The sequence below is a fragment of the Halichoeres trimaculatus genome, unplaced genomic scaffold, assembly GCF_033239565.1.
Source record: "Halichoeres trimaculatus isolate MK-OKI-2021-1 unplaced genomic scaffold, fHalTri1.1 fHalTri1_scaffold_16, whole genome shotgun sequence".
Lineage (NCBI taxonomy): Eukaryota > Metazoa > Chordata > Actinopteri > Labriformes > Labridae > Halichoeres > Halichoeres trimaculatus.
In genome coordinates, this window is record NW_027437194.1 from 26,287,803 (window position 1) to 26,308,632 (window position 20,830).

At 40.4% G+C, this 20,830-nt stretch overlaps 2 protein-coding genes across 2 annotated transcripts; one reads left to right on the plus strand and one right to left on the minus strand.

Moving 5' to 3' along the window:
- Window positions 1-1,176: 1,176 nt before the first annotated feature.
- Window positions 1,177-5,686, minus strand: LOC141805713 (uncharacterized). The gene is made up of 2 exons (XM_074690892.1): window positions 5,409-5,686; window positions 1,177-4,860 (listed from the first exon to the last, which is right to left on the minus strand). Exon 2 carries the CDS (start codon window positions 4,851-4,853, stop codon window positions 3,288-3,290), a length of 1,566 nt encoding a protein of 521 aa, XP_074546993.1. The 5' UTR covers window positions 4,854-4,860; window positions 5,409-5,686; the 3' UTR covers window positions 1,177-3,287.
- A 1,201-nt stretch (window positions 5,687-6,887) lies between these two features.
- Window positions 6,888-18,543, plus strand: LOC141805719 (protein phosphatase PTC7 homolog). The gene is made up of 6 exons (XM_074690900.1): window positions 6,888-7,431; window positions 10,306-10,485; window positions 13,099-13,297; window positions 14,583-14,706; window positions 14,820-14,949; window positions 16,143-18,543. The coding sequence occupies exons 1-6, from the start codon at window positions 7,230-7,232 to the stop codon at window positions 16,199-16,201; spliced, it is 894 nt and encodes a 297-aa protein (XP_074547001.1). The 5' UTR covers window positions 6,888-7,229; the 3' UTR covers window positions 16,202-18,543.
- The last annotated feature ends 2,287 nt before the right edge of the window (window positions 18,544-20,830 follow it).

A 20,830-nucleotide genomic window follows, 5' to 3' on the forward strand; every position in this document is an offset into this window, starting at 1 on the left:
ATATTTCATCCTGTTTTCCACAGATAAGCAAAATTAAGTACTTTTAGCTTTTTTTGTTTGTTATTGTCTGTTTTTGGATTAGTCTGTAAGTATACTACCACAACAGGGGGGCCACTGGTCTCAGGCTGGAAAGTTAGGGGACCCTGTCCTGACTGGGGATGGGTACCTTTCACATTTGAAACGATACGGTACCAATGCCCGGTACCTGGCAATCGGTACCGGTACTCAGCGGTACCAATTTTCAGTACTTTTTTGTGTTTCTGTGGTAAAAAAATACCAATTTGTTTAGTAATAAAATACATGTTTTTTTGACTACACATATTTATTCTTAATTAAATAACCTTGCAATGCTGTGTTCATGTCCAGCATGGAAAATTGGCTACCCTTCCACCCCCTCACAGTCACAAGTATGCATTTAGGTATCTAAAGATGGTACCTTTTGATTTTACATGAGCTGATACCCGGCACTTTTGACAGAATTCAGTCAGTACCTATAAAGTACCTAATTCAGTACCCATCCCTAGTCCTGACATCCCACTGGAGCTTAAAGGAGAGACCACATCACTCCTGTTTCAGCTCCCCTTCACGGGCTCCTGAAGAGTTTGAGATTTGACTTTAATGTTTTTGTTGCTGTTTGGAGAATGTAAACAAGTACTTACTGTAAATATTTTGAAGTTGCTGAGGGAGCGATGACTCTTATACTCGCAGCAGCTGCAGAATTGGCACTTCTACAGCTGCAAGTAAGAGGAAATGCCTCATCCAACTTTGTAGTTTGTTTGTATTCATGTATAAGAGATGCTCAAGCTGCTCCTTTGAGAAGCAGCAGCTCGAGGCTCTGAGTGTCATTGTTTGAGATAATGACCCTGTTTGCTCCTTCTTTCAAGACCACATTTCCTGACTGTGAGTTCAGCTCGGGTTTGAGTACATTTTATGCCACAGTCGTTATTTTTCAGTGTTTTTCTTATGTTCCATGAACACAGCACAGATTCTTAGTTTGAAAACAAAATAACATCTAAAAAGTCCCCTCATCATGAGCAAACAACAACAGCCCTGTTTGAGCCAAGCGTTTTAATCTATTACTAATCATTAATCGATGTTCCTCTGACCAGACCCTTATGTTAAAGGAGGCTGTGATTATGTTTGTGTGACTTCATTCAAGCAGAGAAAAAAACACTCTTTTGTTAATTATTTTATTGAACATGTAACAACCCATGACGAACCAATTAACTGTATATTTGATGAGAAACTCAGGGTGTTAACACTTGCAAGGGAAGATTAGGAAGTTCACACAGTTAGTCCACCAAAACATGAGCTCACTGACAGAAAATCTTATCTTCAGGGGGAGTAAGTGCACTTAAAATATATCCTGCAGCCTAAACAGCGTGAAGATGTTACAATGTGATTCTAAATCGATTACAAACATTGAGGAAGAGTCTTCAGTGTAGCACTGAGATGAACAAACTGGGAGGATTATAAAAGAGAAACTGATGTAAGGACATCTCTGTAAAACCAGATTTACTTTATTGTATAATTTGTTTTCAATCAGTATCACACTGAACTTAACTAAATAAACTATCCGTCACTAACAATGTCAATCTTACCTTAATGATTAGTGATTGTGAAAATAAAAGAGCCAATTAAGCCTGAAAAATTAACTTCTGTAACATTTTCAAGACATAATCATGAGATGCTTTCTGTAGCTAGTGATAAATAAAACATGTGGCAACAGGCAGATGACAAATGAATCTACATGTCACTCACGTTATACACAATGACACAGCATCCCGAGAGAGAAAGGACAATTAAATCCAGTTTGAAGGAAAAAGGAAACACAATGTTCTCACTGTGAAAGCCAGGGAAGCAGCCGGGTCAGGAAAACCAAACAGATATTTAAAGACTTAAAAGAAATGATGTCTGAAAGGAGGAAACTTAAGACGTGTTGTCAAGCTCAAACCTGGAGAATCAAACCAAGAATCACTGACCACATGAACAAGTATTTCCAGGGTTGGCACCATGTGCTGGAATATTGAAACCATTACAGCAGTGAGGCAACGCCTTCTCTAACTTCCTCCATTTCAAAGCCAGTGCCTCTGGTAACAGCAGTGACTCTTTAAGACTGTGTGAGATGATGACTGAGGTTACGGTACAGATGTTGGTCAGAGCTCAGGATTTAAGTCTTCAGTAGATTGTGATGTTTTCTGTTTTAAACCTCAGTCCAATCCAGTTTCCAACAAACTATCTTCACACAACACACGTTAAATAAATGTAACGATTGTTCTTGAGAGCTGCAGGCAAGGAAGCAACACGAGACCATAGCTATTTATGACATCTGCTGCACATGAAAGAGCATGTACTCACTGATTCCTCTTCACTGTCAATACATGCAAAGCATTAACACAGCCAGATAGGCATTAAAAACAGAGCAGTGTGAGTATCATGTACCTGAGAAGTATGGCTTTTGTTTACTCGTGTTGTCATGCAGGTGCAAAACTTTAATTATGACCTATTATAAAAAATGTCTGCAGGTGACTGGAGTTCAATATTTCTAATCATGTCTGAGTTCCTGTATAAATTTAACGTCTCTGCAAAAGTGAAGGAGGGCCACACTAGTGGTTTGCACAGCTCATCCTGAGAGAATCAAATGATCCCAACAGCCAAACATCACCATAGATTCATCCTAATAATGAGCAAACTACTTCAGAACCACAATGTGGAGAGAATCCAATTACCGTCTTCCTCATGTCCGCCTGGCTTTTACTTCTCTCTCAATTATGTCCTCATCATTATCCAATCCAGCATTTTCCGAGAATCAACCCATATAAATCTACTTTCTCTGGTGTCTCTAAGATGATGGAATGTCTGTAGTGATAACGTAACATGGATGTTATTTTACATAAAACACAAAATTTTACATTCCAGTTTTTGACAGCAGTGTCATAGCAAATTGTCTAAAAAAATCAACACAAAACAACCTGAATCTCTAAGCAGGAAGTGCACAATAACATTAGTCAAAAAGTGCAAATTCAAAGAAATGAAACAGAAAAACACAAGATCCGAGAGCCGCTCGTACATCACAAAACTGATGACCTAGAAAAGTTAAAATTCGACTCATTTAGTTACTATATACACGTTGATGTTACTGTTTGCTAGAGTAGTAAATGATTCACTCACCAGAAGAGCTTGAAAGTGTACAGCTATTATTTTACAGTTAGGGTAGTATAACATAAGCACTATGAGGGCGTGCAGGTATAATGCAGGAAGTACAGATCCATTTGTGGTTATTGTTTTTACTGGAGAAGGAGCATGCTGGACAGTAGCACACAGAGGGAGGTGAAGTGCTGCATCATCCCGTAGCCAGGGGAGCTGTTTCCAGGCGGCATGGATTGTTGTTCAGCTTTTCGTTCCTGTAGGTACTGCTCAGAGTAAGCCATGTACCGTTCAACACAACGTCGAGCTTTCACTTGCTCAATTAGGGCTGGGTACCCAATTTCCTCGATGCTAACGGTGTCGTCATCTTCATCACTGCCACCCTGGCTTTTAGTGGTGCTGCCCTGATCTTTACGAGGGACAGTCTCATTCATGCACTTATCCATGAAGGTGTCGTACGAATCAGCCCGAGGCGGGACCTTGTACTCATAATCACGACCGTAGTCCTTCTGGTCTGTGGACTGGGTGCCATAGCGGCGGTACATGTAGTTGTTGTAGTACTGCTCTTCTTCAGGGCTGCGGAAGCTGAAATGTGGCCGAGGGAAGCGCCCAAGCCCGTATCCGACAGCCATTCCAGCCATGGCACCAACTCCTGCTGCTAATATGGCTTTTTTAGCAAAACCAGACGACTTGGGCTGGTATCCCATTCTTTGAACTGACTGAGAGAAAGGGGATCCTCCCATCCCATAACCTCCGTATCCATATCCTCCACCATAGCGCGGGCTGAGAATCTTATTATTTGGGTTCCAGTTGGGGTAACCACCGGGATAACCACCACCACCACCATACCCACCACCATACCCACCTCCATACCCACCTCCATACCCACCCCCATATCCACCTCCCTGACCCCATCTGCCCGCATTACCACCAGCTGGGTAACCTCCAGCAGGATATCCTCCTTGGTTGGGGTACCCTCCTTGGTTAGGATAACCTCCTCGATTAGGAAATCCTCCTTGGTTAGGATACCCTCCTTGGTTGGGGTATCCTCCTCGGTTAGGAAATCCACCTTGATTGGGGTATCCTCCTTGGTTAGGGTATCCTCCCTGGTTTGGATATCCTCCTTGGTTCGGATATCCTCCAGCTCTTCCCGGCTGCTGATTGGGATAACTTCCCCCTCCTGGGTAGCTTCCACCACCTGGATAATTCCCCCTTCCTGGATTTTGGTTGGGATAGCCTGCTGGGTAGCCTCCAGCAGGGTTTTGGTTTGGATATCCCCCGGCCGGGTTCTGGTTTGGATAACCTCCAGGGTTTGCTCTCCCTGGGTTCTGGTTTGGGTAACCTCCTGGGTTACTTGCTGGGTTTTGTCGAGGATAGCCTCCAGGATTGCTGTTGCCTACTCCTGGATAGCTTGGTGGGTTTTGTCTTGGGTATCCTCCTGAATTGGTGTTTCCAGCTCCTGGATAACTTCCACCACCAGGGTAAGGATTGGAGTTTCGGTTGGGACTCTGTGGCTGCCTCGGGTAATTCCCCGGCTGAGAGCTGGATGGTCTTGAGTGTGTTCCACCTCTGTTGCTGGAAGATGATGACGACGATGATGAGGAGGATTTTTTGCTTCCACTGCTGCTGCTGCCTTTCTTGGCCTCAGTGTTCAACAGAAATATAAACAGGAGGACCAAAAGTGTGAACTCACACAGCCTCCCCATCGTGGCCCTGAAGAGACAAATGTGAAGAGAGGATGATCAAACACTGTCAGGCCTAATGAACACAAACATGGCTTGCTCTGTTGTTTACCCAACCTGGTCAGTGACGGAAAATGAAGTGGCATCGTGTTACCATTTAAGAGCAAAGTGAGAAAGATGTGCTGTGGTGTAAATGTCTCACATTATTCAATATTTCAATGACAATGAACGAGAAGCATGGATAGATATTTCTGTAAAACACCTGATGTCTATTGTACGCGGAGTACAATCCCATCTGACATCCTCTGATTATTCTTATTATCATATGGTCAAAATTATGAAAACGAATGTTATTTCCCTAATTGATTATAATTACTATCACTTTTTTCGCGGTACAAATGACGGTCTTTTTTTTTTATCTCTAACAGATTATCTGGGCTTAGCACTTGCTCCTACAGAAGCGTAACCATCGTGTCAAAGCACACCCTGATCGAATAACTGTCTGGATGTTTTCACATCGCTGTTTACCAGCAACACTTTGACAACAGCATCATTTGTCATCGTTTTATTATTACGTACCTCGATCTGACGTCTGTATCTAGATGTTTCGACGATAAACGGCCTGTAATGGTGCGTCCTCTCTCCCTGCACTGTTTCGGATACAGGCTCCCTGTCGATGCTGAATGTCTGTGCTGAATGGATGCGCTCGTTTTATACGAAACGAGGAGTTTTCTGCGTACAGGGGCGGGAACACTTTGCTAAGATCTATATAAAGACCAATACTTTCAATTAACCAACCAGACCTTTTTTGTATCCATATTTCATACAATAATATAAATGAAGTTAATAAACCATTATGGATCCATCCCCATCCACACCCACCCCATAATGCAAGCCGTATTAAAAACAAGACCTGGGAGGTGCATCCGTGAGATCCAATGAGAAAACACCGGAAGTAAAGAAAAACATTAAAATATCAGAAACTAAAATGCAAAAGCTAAAGCAAACATAAAGATAATAATAATAAAAATAAGATAAAATACAACCAATAAAAACAACTAGCATAAAGTGAAGGTTAAATGATACGTAAAAAATATAATCTTTGAATGCATTTGTTTTATTATGAAGATGTATATAATAATAATAATAATAATAATAATAATAATAATAATAATAATAATAATAATAATAATAATAATAATAATAATGATAATAAACGAAGCAAGAAGCTAAGTAGCCATAAACAGGATATGAAGGAATAGTAAAAGTAACAGTGAGTAAATAAAAAAGGAAAATAAATAGAACTACAGAGCACAAGAATATTAAACCTGGGGTATATCTTTAGGTTTCAGGTTTTGAAAACGCTTCATGATAAAGTTTAAGATAAAGCTATGTTTCTTTTTTTTTAAAGCCCAAAGAGAATGTTTTCTATTTCAAACTTACGGATATAAAACGTTGCAAAAAATGAAAAGTGGTTTCATTTGTAAAATTTATTATTTAGGCCTCTTTGATTGTGCTGCTGAACAAAAACATCCTTCAGACAAATCCCAAAAACATCAAACAGACGTCAATTTAGACAAACACTAATAGATTTGGAGTGTGCTTACTTGTCCAAAATAGATGAAAATCTAGATTTTCATTACAAAAAGTGTAGGTTACAGCTTATCATTGGTGTTTTTACATGGTACCAACGATGAATAATCTTAGAATAAATTTCTGACCTTGTTGACAAGTAGCTGTCTGTTTGTGGAAGACTGCTGTTTGTCCCAACAAATATCCTCAAAAAAATATTAGTCCAAAATAAATTTACATGCCCGTTTGTACTCTAAATGTCTGCTTTTGATGCTCGACCGTCAGATCCAGTGATATAAACCAAATGCACACCTGTATCCTGCGCAGTTCAGTCGTTTCAGGCTCTCAGCAGGTCTGGGAGCTGCCTGATTCCCTGAAAGTAGAGCCAAAAATTAGAAACCCAACCTTTTCTACAGCTCTGGGAACTGCGGGCCCTTTGAGGCTGCGGTCTGCTCTGCCATTGGTTGATGCCATGGCGTCACGATTGTAAAGACCCGTATGTACTCGCAGCGGTATACAGAGGAAACATGTCGGGAAGGAGAGAACCGAGCGGAGGGACGACACTCGTGAAATGCTCACTTGAGTCCTAAACACCAGGTCAGATCGGCGAGAACAGCTGTGGCTTTTTATGAAAATTATAAGCTGCTGGAGCCGAGATTCTGTCTTTTTTCCACGGAAGCGTGACAGCTGGGGACGAATGGACGGATAAAGAAACAGCCGGGTGTTGAAGAGAAGAAGCAGGCTAACAGGCAGGCGGCCGAGCCGGGTAGGGAGAGAGGGGGACGGCGTGTGTGCTCTAAACAAGACGGGGTAACTCCTTCTTAGGGGATGTTATCTGTACTGTCTTATGGCAGACTGGTGGCCAGGGCTGTCCTTGGCGGACTCTCTCAGACCGACGGTCGGGACTACAGCCTGATCAGTGCCAGCTATGGTTTTGGCAAAGACTTTCGGAAGGGGATCTTGAAGAAAGGGATGTGCTACGGGGACGATGCCTGCTTCATTGCGCGGCACAGAGCGGCTGATGTTTTGGGTAAGCTTGTGTGCATTAAATCCACAGTCATGACAGGCTTTACAAACACATCTATCACCCTCTGTGCTGATGTGACCTTCAGTTTGCTGGCCTGCACGTGTAAGGACCCCTGATGAAAACACAACAGCCCCCACCCCTCCCTTCCTTGCAGAGGCATAACTTTACTCCTCCTGCAGGCTTCACTGGTTTCCTCTTAATTTATTTAAAGCTGGGGAATGATTACTGACGACGTGTGTCTCAAATTCAGCTGCTACCATGTTATATTTCGTCCACGCTGCGGTTCTGTGCCCATAGATTTAAGGTGAAACGCCGAATGACCTTTCACCTAGATGATCTCCACCTGAGGAATACACAGCTCTAATGGGGGATTTTTGACACGTAACACCTGAAGATATACATGAGATTAATAAAAAGTCTAAAGAGCCGGAAAACGCTCTAATCCAGAGTCTAGGATTTATTCCTACAATGTCTTGCAAAGGTCAGAATGGTTGAGTATGGAGGCAGCCATATTGCTAATAGTAGCCTGCTAGCTTAGCTCAGTGTAATTGCTTTGTCCTCTTCTCTGCTTGATCGGCACGGTTCAGTCATATTTACCTGTACTGTCTAATAGCTCTGCCGATAACAAACCTTTTGGATATTTTAGTTTTGCTGCGATTCAGGCTAATAAATCCTTATGCTAACGATATAAAATGAAAAATAGCTACATCGGTGGGACAAAACCCTCACAGGCTTCACGTGTTGTTACACATGACAACATGAATGTAGGAAATAGTGATGACCAGAATAGGCTGTATCAAAAAGAAAATCCCCTAAAGAAACAGATTTAGATTATTTCATGTGGTTAACAGGATACATTTCTTGCATTAGTTTATTTTGGAGTTGAAATCTACGTGTAATGCAAATAGAAAATGAAACAAAAGGTGAAACATAACAATGTTGACTAATCATTTTACTAGGCTACAAGATAATTCAATACAAGTGTACCATATGGGAAAAAATGATACTATTAACTATTTAACATCAAGAAATATTTAAAAGACCAATATACAAGTACAAAATGTGCAGATTTATAACAAGATGGTGAAGGGGTAATGTACATGTTATGGGAAGACATGAAGTGATAATTGTACCAGTAATAATAAAAAAAATATTGTACTTCAAGTTCAACAACACAGGGAGAACATGAGTTGGAATGAGCATTTTAAGCAAAATAAAATTACACTGCCACTGCTATCTGTTCACTAATAAATGGAATAGTTCCCAGCCCCCAATGCAGACACAGAGAGGAAGAGATCAATTAATGACCTTGCGTAGCTGCCGTAGGCTATTTTAATATCATAAACCAATGGATATCATCTAAGTCAGTATATTCTAGTTGTACTGAGCTAAATCTGCACATAGCTACTTTTTGTGTATTTTTGTTGTACTTCCTCTCACAATCTGTATTTTTCCAGTTATGCCCTCACAGTGATTCACCTGTTTTGCTATGCTATCATGTTATTGTCTTAATTTTTTTTTTTAAATTGTATTGCAAAATCAAACTGCTTCAGATGGTCATCATCCACCATTATTGGTTATATCACATTATAACCAGGTGTAGGTAAAAACAGCTGGAAGAGTACTTTTTAGAAACAAAATTTTGGGTTCATGAGCCGTTTAATTTTTTTTATCATACAACAATTGTTTAAACATTGAAAGGTTTCCACTCATCCGTAATTTGGGTCATTGATACCTTTAAAGACTTTCTTTCTTTTAAAATTAGATAACAGAGAGTGCATAATGAATAAACCAGAAAAAGAAACTAGCTAATAAACTCCAGAAATTCACAGTACATAATTTACTTACTCGTCATTGATATTTTCTTCTTTAGGCTCATAAAAAAAATAATCCTTTCAATTTATATTATTTATAATTAATAACCAAGTCATTAACACATTAATGATGATAAACACTAAAGACTTCTTTTTACAGCTTGCTAACCATGAAGTCAGGATGTGCGCAGTTGGTCTGTAGGACTGATTCTCCTCACTTATCGAGGAAGATTTTTCTGCTCAGCACTTTTAAGAGATTCAAAGCTGTATTTCAGTAAAACACTCTAATGGTGTGTTTTAAAGATATTGTGTTGTTATTTTCGCTGCTTTTTATTTTTTAGGTCTGGCTGTGTTTTTCTGTTTGTAAATTGGATGATGAAGGATGCTGTGATGCATTTGGGTACTGTTGGCTTTCTGGATAGCTCTTTGACTTATTATCAAATTATCCCAAATACCATAAGGTCATCACTTACCATCCTGGCTATTCATATATCGACAACCTTATTCAGTCAACTTTTGTTTCCCCCATTTCTCTTCATCCATCTAATCAATCTTTCAATCAACACAACTGCTCAATGTTTTTATGGTAGTAACTCAGTTACATGACATGTTAACTCAGCCTTCCCACTGCTGGTGCTTTGTATCCACACAGGTCAAACATTAGATGCTGTTTCATTTTTTATTTCTGTTATCAGTAGTTTAGCTGCTTACACCTTTATCATTTGTGTCATGAGAGGATAATATGTTAAATATTTATTCGAGGTAATAAAGATAAGACATCAAATCTGCAAAGCTAGAGCCAGAAGACATGAACATGGTTACTGGAAAAAACAAAACAGTAAAACGGTCTCAGAAGAAATGCTGACTGACTTCCTGAGCATCATTTTATTAATATATTTTTATTACTGTTGGGTTAAACAGGAAGTGGATAAGTTAAAAGGGCAGAACAACTTCAGTGTGCGTGATACCTGTGTCATACACCATGTATGATGTGATAACATTCGTTTTGGAAGCTCCAGAAAACTCTTAAAAAATTGGATCTCTCTCATTTTTTCCCCATCAGGTGTTGCAGATGGTGTTGGTGGTTGGCGAGACTACGGCGTCGACCCGTCCCAGTTCTCGGCCACCTTAATGAAAACCTGTGAGCGGCTTGTTAAAGAGGGACGTTTCACTCCCAGTAACCCAGTGGGCATCCTGACCTCTGGCTACTACGAGCTTCTGCAGAACAAAGTCCCCCTGCTAGGTGAGTACACACAGAGTAAAAACACTGCTGAGGAAATATTCTGCCACACTTACAGTCGGTGGTGGAGTGAGTCATGTTTCCAGCGTGAACGGCCAAACTCTGAGAAATAAATAACATCGCTGCAGAATGAGTCAGACTGTAAGGAAGGACTTTGCAAAGCGAGATGCACAACTCGTTGCTATGCATAACGTCATTTGGAGTACAGGATAACTTTGTTGTTTTTGGCCAAACATGGAAGGAAAGAGCGTGAAAAGATGGTGGAACATTACTCGGGTATGCTATTGTTCGCTCTTCAGATGAATCCACAAAGTGTATGAGAGAAAACTGCATACTGTACAAACCCACCGAGCAGCCAGAGGCTCATGCTACTTCGATTTATACGTAAATCCTGCTGTAAAATAAAAAATAGATATTGGACGTTGATACAAATGAGCAGGAAAAAAAAAGCTAACCAAAAAATAGGAAACATACTCTTTAAATGAGATTAACCTATCAAGGTTTTTGACAGTTGGAGGGAAATTCAGTTAAACAGTGATGGTCCCTTTTTTGTCCCCAAAACTAACTTCATCTGAACTTCAGCTTCTGAATCTTTGTGTGTGGGCTGTTTGGTTGCCATTGATCCTGGCTTTGACCGTCATCCTGCTTAGTGATGTAATACCGGTGAGGTAACCAACTAACTAACTGAATCAGGCTGCGTTTTGTTATGACACTCAGAAGTTCAGACTTGGTGACCTTGTGAGACCAAACACACTAGGCGAGCATTTCAACCTCACTTGGGCTTGAGAAAGGTCAAGAAGCCATCTTTAGCCAACACTGCCGGCAAGTACGACCAGTTTAAAAAAAGTGTGCACATGTCCCTCATGTGACCAAGGTCGCATATCTCCTGGACCGCGGCATCCCTGACATGCAGCCAGTGCTGACTCTAAATGTTAGCCTCCTCCCTCCCTCGTGTCACAATGTCAGTCCAGTGGCCTACTTTCATTTTGGAAAGCTTTGACAAGGCCTGTGTTTGACCCTCACTGCTGAAGGTTGCTCGGACTGTTGACACCAAAAGCTACCAGCCACTGGGGATCTGTGATAAGTACGAGCCGTGACCTTTGTGTTTGTTTTCTCTTGTTTTTCTTTTTCAACGCCTTTACCAAGTTGCATAATGCTATCCTTCAAACACTGTGGAAGGTGCACACATTGATTGATGTACTTGTTGAGCAGCATTCACAGGTAGGTTAGTGAGTCAGGGAGGAGACATGTTTTAAAATGGACGGCTGCATCTGAACAGTCTAAAGCACGGGAGAACTGTCCAGCAGGTTGGACTTTCATCCTCTTTTCAGGGAGTAAATATGCATCAAATTGGAATCCTACTTCTCTGTATGCAAGAATAATAAAAGTAAACTTTTTTTATTGCACTTTTTAAAAACAATGTTACAATGCGCTTTACATAATTAAGAAAAAAAACAGTAAATCCAATCCAATCCAACTTTATTTGTTAAGCACTTTAAAAAACAACTATAGATGAAACAAAGTGCTGTAAAGGAGAATAAATAAAATACGAGATAAAAGAATAGACATAAAACATACGTAAAATGAATTTTTAAAGACAAGGAACAAAATAAAAGATATAAAACAAATTAAAATGAATAAAAAATGCAGAAAAAAACAATCAAAAAAAAATAAAAATGAATAATTATAATAATACAATCGCCAGCTACTGTGCATCAAAGGCCAGGGAGAAAGGTGGGTCTGAAGAAGGGATTTAAAAACAGGCAGAGACGGGGCCTGTATAATATTTTGAGGCAGCCCGTTCCAAAGTTTTGGGGCTGCAACAGCAAAAGCGCGGTCCACTCTTAGCCTCCGCTTGGTCTTGGCGACCTTCAGTAAAAAGAAATAAAAGAGAGGTAAGAGAAATGTGAGGAAAAATAGAGAAATATATTAAAGAATAAGAAACAACACCAAATAAAGGAAAGGAAAACATCTGTTAAAAAAACAATAAAAGATAAAGAAAATACGATCCTGCCCATGATACTGAAAAAAAGTTAAAAAAAAATACAACAAAAGCAGCATTTTGACGATTAAAGCGATAAGGACCTAAAAAGGGGGTAGCACCTTTAGATTGATATGAAAGCTTTATTAATGTATGTATTCTATCTGTAAAAGTGCAATTTACAAAAGAGTCCAGAAATAATTCCCACCTCCTGTATTTTGTCTGGTAAAAAAAGAGCACCTGGTATAAACACAGTTTCAGACACCGAAATGTACTTTTTTGGACCGCAAAAGCACATGTTAAGCCCAAGGGAGCAGTTTTTTGGTTACACAACAGACCAAAACTGATCTTGATGCCTTTCCATGACTCACAAAAACAAACAAGTTCATTAGCAACAAGATCTACTATTTCTCCAACCCCTGCTGAAGGGAGGGGGCAGACAAGAGAATTCACCGCAAGCTGAAGGAATATCACATTTCCTACAGTTTCCACAAACTGCCAAAACTCCAAATGAGGAACTCATCTGACTTTTTTTTAAAGAAGTATAAACTCTTTCTTCTGTTTCCTCTATGTCTTGTTTACATTTTTGCAGAAATTATCTAATTATGTCTGTAATCTCTTCTCTTTCTCCTCAGGGAGCAGCACAGCCTGTATCGTGGTCCTGGATCGACGAAGTCACAGGCTACACACCTGCAACCTCGGGGACTCCGGCTTCCTTGTGGTTCGGGGAGGAGAGGTGGTTCATCGGTCAGACGAGCAGCAGCACTATTTTAACACACCCTTCCAGCTGTCCATCGCTCCCCCAGGAGCTGAGGGGGTGGTGCTCAGTGACAGGTCAGTAACTCAGGGATGAGTACTCACTTACAGTTCAGGTAAACAACAGAATTAAGTTCATTAGGACATGGATTTTTTTAAAGGAAGTGGTTAAAAACAGTTTTATTTCTCCATTCATTCCATAAAGGTCCAGATTGAAACTGGATTTGCTAGATTATTCCTGATCCTCTTTGTTGGCTGCAAACTTTCCGCCAGTGTTTGCAGAATAAACGAGAAGTGCTTTGGTGTCACACCCCGAGCCAAGCTTGGCTACGCCTCCGCATGTCCGCCTTTACCTGATCATCTTTTCTCCTCTCACCCACATAGCAGATCCTCTTATACTCTCTTTATAGATCAGCTTCTCCTTTATTTTTCAGTGATTTTAAAGGCAGACACTCCAAACTCACAAACGTGTTAATATTCAAAAAACTGGCTTCATTTGACAGAATGAGTGTGATATTTTTCTACATGATTAACAGTTTATTGTTCCACATAAGCACTTTCATACAAAAGAATACATGATACTTTACAAATTTTAAAGCATCATTTAATCTCACCTCTTCCTGCATCTTTGTTTCATCCACAGTGAACTGTGACTTCAGTCACGTAGACTCAACAGGGTTTCTTTGAAGTATTTTGCTATTTTTCAAGTCAGCAGTAAAAAGAAAATGTTTTCAATATAACTTTTACAAACTGTAGTTTATCCTCGGACCTGCACACAATAAGTATCCTTCATGTGTGAGATTGCCTCTCTTTGAAGTAGTATACCGCTGACAGGACACAATGCGTGAGCGTGCAGACAGGCTTGAGAGACGTAGGTGTCACAATGTGATTGTGACAATGGAAGCCTGATTAACAAGATAAACCTTTTAATAATCCATTCAGAGCCGTTTAGAAATCCTGTTTCTGAACGTAATCCAGTCTGGTGTGAAGCAAAGCTTAACTCTTGGCTATCAAACCCCCAAATGTTCCCTTAAGGAAACCTTTACGTCGCTGTGATTCTACCTTTAGATTAAAAAGAAATCTGAGGAGATAAGTTTAGAGGCTTCCAGGAAATAAAGTTGAATCTTTGGTTTGGTGCCAAAAAAACAAGAAGCCCTCTGTGAATCTGACAAGGACACAGAGGGCGGGCTGCTTCCTGGTCAGCTGTCAGATTAAACGCCCACACTGCGTCCACCCTCAAGACTTGGCAGAGTGACCACTGACCAGCTTAATTCCATAATGGAAACTGTTGACGGCAGCTCAGGCGCTGCGTGCTCCTGTTTAAGTGTGACTGATCCTGACATGACCTCCTGTTCCCCTCCAGCCCCGAAGCAGCAGACAGCTCGTCTTTCGACGTGCAGCTCGGTGACATCATCCTCACAGCGACCGACGGCCTCTTTGACAACATGCCGGACTACATGATCCTGCAGGAGCTGAAGAAACTCAAGGTGGCACCTCTGAGTATTCGTTACATCATACTTTCCAACAAACTGTATCAACTCACACAAACAGAAAATATACTTCTCATTTCTAATGTGTTTGTTGTTTTTTTCTCCTTTAGACTACTAACTATGACAGCATCCTGCAAACTGCACAGAGTATTGCGAAACAAGCTCACGACCTGGCTTATGACCCCAACTATATGTCCCCTTTTGCACAGTTTGCCTGTGACAATGGCCTGAATGTACGAGGTATGTATACAGCAGGTCAGACACTGCAGTGACTGCTCTAAGCACATCTAACCTGTACCTTTCTAAGAGGATTGACAACACATTTTTAGAGCTGAAACGATTCCTCGAATGATTCGAGGTACTCGATTACAAGAATTACTCAAGTAATTTTCTCCGCCTCGAGGAATCGTTTAATTTTAAAAAAGATCAAAGAGTGATATTTCAAATAGAGCTGAGGCCATATTAAGAGAGTTTTCAAACCCTTCAAGCTGCCTCTTATACAAAATAGCAACTAGCAACAAATCTAGCTTCTTTTCTGGAGTTTGGAGACTCATGGGTCATTCTAGAAACGGGTGCCATTTGGGTCCACAACATTTGATGAGATGTACAAGGCACAAAAAATGTATCAAAGTGTGTTTACAAATTTTGGAGCTACCAAAGCAAGTGTTCTTATTGACATGCTGTATCAGAAAATTCTATTTCTTAAAGAGAAAAAATTTCATTTGAAAAATAACTGCTCTTTAACTAAACAAAAATGTATTTTATCCGATTAGTCGATGGGATTTTTCAGTAGAATACTCGAATACTAAATTATTACCTCCGCCAAGGAGGTTATGTTTTTGGGAGAGTCTGTTAATCTGTGTACAATATAAGAAATGGATCTTGATAAAATTTTCAGGAAATGTTCCAAATGGGATAAGGAAGAAGTGATTGAATTTTGGAGGTAATCTGGATCACCGTCTGGATCCAGGACTTTTTTAAAGGATTCTTTATCATTGTGAAATAGGGCTGTTTTCACCATATGTGTATATAACTCTATGATAAATGGTCAGATTACTTTGCAAAACAATACAAGACAAGATCACCATAATTTCTGACAGATGTAAAAGTATGATCCAGATCCTGGCAATGTTCTGGATACTAAGATCCTGAATATGAAATATGTGCTGGGTCATCATAATTTTCAACACTGTCAGGAAACAAATTATCGTACAAACCTGGAACTAACACCAAATTGTAGCAAACAGTCTGCTTAAAGGAAGTATAACATTAAAGTAAGACTAAAGTGTTGGTGACAATCACGAAAGTTTTACAGACCTTTTTTTTTTTTTTTTTTAATGAAATTAAATGATTCTTTTTATTTTCTATGATTTCCTGTATCAAACTGCAGATTTCTCACCTACACCCCTCAATCTTTCGTCTTGTGTCTGCAGGAGGAAAGCCAGACGACATCACGGTGCTGCTGTCTATCGTGGCCGAATACACAGACTAAAACAAATGTGTGTGTAAGAGTGTATGTGTGTGTGCGTCTCTGGAGCTGTTCCTTCCTTCCCATCTGCCCGAGTCTGTCACCTTGCAGCCCTCCCTAAAAACACGCACTGCATCCTGTGGCTGACAGGGGGAGGCCCGTCAACATGGTGCACACGCCCCCTCGCTGCGGGGCCGACGGCCAGCCGTGTGCATCTTTTGTTTTCTTCCTCTGTTTTGCTTCAGTGCTCCTACGGCTGAGGAGAAGCAGGCAGCTAGGACTTTTTTTTTTTCCATGTTGATCATGATGCAGGAGGAGGCGAACAGGACGGGCGTTGCGTTGCATCAACACTTGTACGGTGATGGGATGGTTTGGTTTGACTGGGAGCTTTCAAACCCTCCTGTTTAAAGATAAAAAGTGAAATAATAAGAGGAGTAAGCCATGGTGTGGATCCTTCAGCGAGTGGTGATTTTGAACTCGGCAATCAGTCTCTGCTGTTCCAATCTGTTCCTTGTTGTAATTTGTGTTTGATCAGAGCTTGTAGATGGACTGAGGAAGCTGATGATGGGTGTGGAGGGGTGTCATAACAGAAAAAACAAGAGTTGGGTTTGGGAATGTGAGTGATAGACGTTTACTAACAAGTAAATAATCAGATTGAAATAACCTGTAAAGGGAAACACACTCGTCGTAGCTGACAGCACACGTGAAAGTCGGTCCGCTTGTCGTCACTCTGCTGGGGGATCTGTTGGTGCGCACATCCTGATAAGTTGTAAATATTCATGTCTTTAGGGCTACGTTCCAGCCTTTCTGTTGTCTTTGCTTTGGTTGCTGAAGCAAACAGATATTTGGTTACACTTGTGGAAGATGTACACATGCATTCATAAATATATTTTTCTTGTATAGATGTTGATCTTGGAGTGAGCTTTATCTATCCCACTCTTCCACTCGCTGAACAGAACAAGAAGATAATGTTATGAGATTGATCGCTGCAGCGTGTGTGTGCGTGTGTGTGTGTGGGAGGAGGGTTGGGTGTGCATGTGGACTACATATGTGAATGTGTGGTGTATTTAATGTTAATATTTGTTATTTCACAAAAGCTGAAGCTAGCATCTGGGAATGCTTACAACTGCAATGATAGGTCAGGCATGAATATAAGAGAAAAGATGTATTTTTTTATTTAGTTTTAAAAGTTAGAATCGTCTGTGATGAATGACAAAAAAAAATCCTGCTATCTTAAGAGTCGTGTGTGTGTGTGTGTATGAATGCGTGTTTTATTTTTCACAGTTCCTCATTTTCCTCTACATTTGTTTGCTGCTTCTCGTGCAGATGTCTGTACTCAACACAGTCACCATGATTGTAACTCGTGTGCTGCATCACATCACATCACATTAATCAAAGACAATAACACTGTTCTGCTTGTGAATCCGTCCTTCTCCTCTAACGGCTCTCCTAAGTGGTTGGGACAACGTCTTCACAGTCGAAAGTCGGTGCACCAAAGACACATTTTCTATGTGTGTGTGTGAGATTACCCTTTGTTGTTACCAACATCAAACAGCAATACTGTCAATTCTTTGTGCTCTGAGTCTTGTTCGGTGGCCAGAAGTGTGGGTGAAAATGTTCAGAAGGACACTAAAGTATATTTTCTATGCTTACGGTTGTTTCATCAGACAGAAGTTGTATCATATTTAAGTTCTATGTGACTGGTTGCAACAAAGTACAAGACAGGTTTGTGAAACCAAAGAAGGAAAGCCATATTTAAACATGTGATTGCAATGTGAGCCCTGCTGTTAAAACATGATTTTCTCCTCACTAGTGGAAACAATGCTATAAAAATGCTGTCCTTACATACGCGCTATTCATTCTGCATGATTTCTGCAAGCTCTGGCATCATAAGCAATGTTTGTTGTGTTCCTGTCTGTAAAACGGTTTTAAAGGTTCTGAACTTGTATTTACTTCAAAGACAGCCCTATGTTTGTCAGAGAGATGGATCCCACATGCAGAAAGAAGCAGTGGTGAGATAGATAATGGTGCTGTGAACTTCGAGGATGAGGGTGAGCACAGTTTCAGCCTTAACAAATAGCTAGACCTGTAACCGAGGCCTTTCCTGTCATTGCAAGCTTGTGTCATCTCAGTCGTGCTGTTCAACACTTGATGTAAACGAAGTCTGCCCGTCTCACTTCTGTAAAGCCGTTCTTAAAGGTGCTTCTGCGGTCTGTATGGTATGATTGTCCTCTTTACAGCAAGCGATGTTTGTGTGTATGAAAGATACACCTGTGTCTACTGTGTAACAATACAGGTCTAATTTCTGTAAATATGTTTTAAAATATGTACAATATTTAAATAAAGAATCTAGTATTTATACTAAATGCTGCCTGAGTTTCAATTCTGTGACTTTTTTCTTTCATCTGAAGACATGAGTGAGGTGTTAAAATTCAGCCTGTCAAAACACTGATAGTGTTGTTTACAGAGGATTGCGGTTCTCTATCACCAGTATAAGATCATCAGTTTCATGTGCTGAGGAAAATTTACCCTGACTTTTTTCCAACTGTGAATTCATGCACAGGTGGAAATAATAAAACATCTTAACTCTAAAGTTGTAAAGCTTGAAATGCTTCAATGCTTAATCTGGTTTGATAAACACCCGCTGTAATTTGTTACTGCTCAAGTTTGAATTTAAGGTCTCATCTAGAATAGAATTGAATAGAACAGGTCTTTATGTACCTGAGGTTCTCGGATGCATGATGCATGTACAAAATTATTCATAGTATATATATAAAAGCAGACAGAACAGCAAATTCGCACTAAAAACCGTTCATGTCTTGCCAGGGATTAGATCTCTAGATCTCATCGAGGTTGTTTATCACTCTCAGGATGAAGGACTCCTTGAGCACATTTTTAGATGCCAGAGGGACTCTAAAGCACCTCCCTGAGCTTAGAGGCTCAAACTAACAGAAAATGATTATCTACTTATCTGCTCTGTGCTTTCTTCCTCATCCTGTCAGAAAACAGGGGAGACAGAGGTTTCTGTGTTTCACCCACTTTTTTTTTTTTTTTTCCTGCCATTGATACAACCCTAGAGACTTTTATCTCTAACACTAAAGTTCAAGTGACTGATTCAGGCAGGAAGAAAGACTTAAGACACATTCAACTTTAGATTTGTAGACTACTTCTAAATTTTGGCTGCTGAGACCAAGGTCTTTAAGGAGATGAAATATCTAAGGAAAAAAAGCTTAGTTTCTTAAGCTTAGCTGGCAGTCCAGAACTGTGACAAGGTGTTTAAGGTTTATATTGAAGGATATAAATACTTGCATTGTAAGATTATTTTAAAATTACCAAAAGATATAGGAGAAAAAAAACTATCACCAATTTTTGAAGTGATGAACTAGAACAGTGAAGCTCCTCATTACTGAGTACTTTTTTCCAACTTTTATTTCTATTTTAGGGGGGTTAAGTTTTTCGTTTGTTTGTTTTTTAGCTGTGGTCTTAAAGTTTTGATCCGCTGATGAACAACCTATTTTAGTTTAATTGTTTTTTTTAAATAAATTGCTTTTTTTGTCTCATCCCCATTTCTTCTTTTACATTTTACATGATTTATCTTATTTATCTTTATTTATTCATCTATTTGAGTACTAATTTTAGTAGTACTAGTTTTTAAAAGTTTTAATCTGTTTGTTGTTGTTGCTTTTCTTTTATAGATTTTATTAATGTTTCACTGTTACTTCTTGTGGTTTTATGTGACGTAATTTTTTGTTTTATGTAACTTAGAAAGGCCCAACCAGGGACAGGAGTTGAGAATTAGCCTTGGCTACAAACTCCACTTGCATGGCATCAGCTGCAAATAGTTTCTTTTTGTGTCTATGTACAATTGCAATGTCCCTGCCAAATAAATGAGAAAAAAAAATTTTGAGACTACTTAGCACCTTTTTGATTCTCCAGTGCTTATTGTAAAATAACCCCCACTAGTGGTTTCAGATGTTATAAATAACAAAGAAGTAATAGTTACTATCGGAGAGGCGCATTCACTTTGTGAGGCAAGGGGACCAGGGCCCGTCCAACACTTCTAGGGTGTGGTCCCTCATGACTCCAGGAGCCCAGTGGAACATGATGGCTGACCTCAACCAGCTGCTCAGGTTCCCTCTGGAGATCACCACAACCTCACTTCGACCTGACATAGTCATCTGGTCCTCCCTCACCAAGACGGTCATCATGGTGGAGTTAACCATCCCATGGGAGGAGGGTATTGAAGTTGCCTTCGAGAGGAAGAAGGACAAGTATGCAGAGCTGGCGGCCACCTGTGTACAAAGTGGATGGAGGGCTTTTACATTTCCTGTTGAGGTGGGGTGCCGTGGCTACACAGGAACATCAGCCCAGCGCCTCTTCAAAACCCTGGGCATCAGAGGAGCAAAGCTGAAAAGGGCCATTAGAGACATTGCGGAGGAGGCTGAACAAGGGAGCTTCTGGCTCTGGCTTCGCAGGAAGGACAAGTTGTGGGGAAGGCAAGGTTCCTAAAACCAGCTGCAGGGAGCAGTAGGGAGACGTCCCTACTGCTGCTCCACCACTCAGAGATGTTCCGGGAATAATGGAGCGAAACATAGGTGAAGGGTGGCTCCCGGCTGATGACCCTGCAGCTGGGTTGAAGGCACCGTCGGAGGT

Bases quoted from the DNA above. Each gene is read 5' to 3' on its own strand.
- LOC141805713 (XM_074690892.1), bottom strand. From the start codon at position 4,853: ATGGGGAGGCTGTGTGAGTTCACACTTTTGGTCCTCCTGTTTATATTT.
- LOC141805719 (XM_074690900.1), top strand. From the start codon at position 7,230: ATGTTATCTGTACTGTCTTATGGCAGACTGGTGGCCAGGGCTGTCCTT. The intron at 14,707-14,819 runs GTGGCACCTCTG...TTTCTCCTTTAG, and splicing joins AGGAGCTGAAGAAACTCAAG to ACTACTAACTATGACAGCAT. The intron at 14,950-16,142 runs GTATGTATACAG...TTGTGTCTGCAG, and splicing joins CAATGGCCTGAATGTACGAG to GAGGAAAGCCAGACGACATC.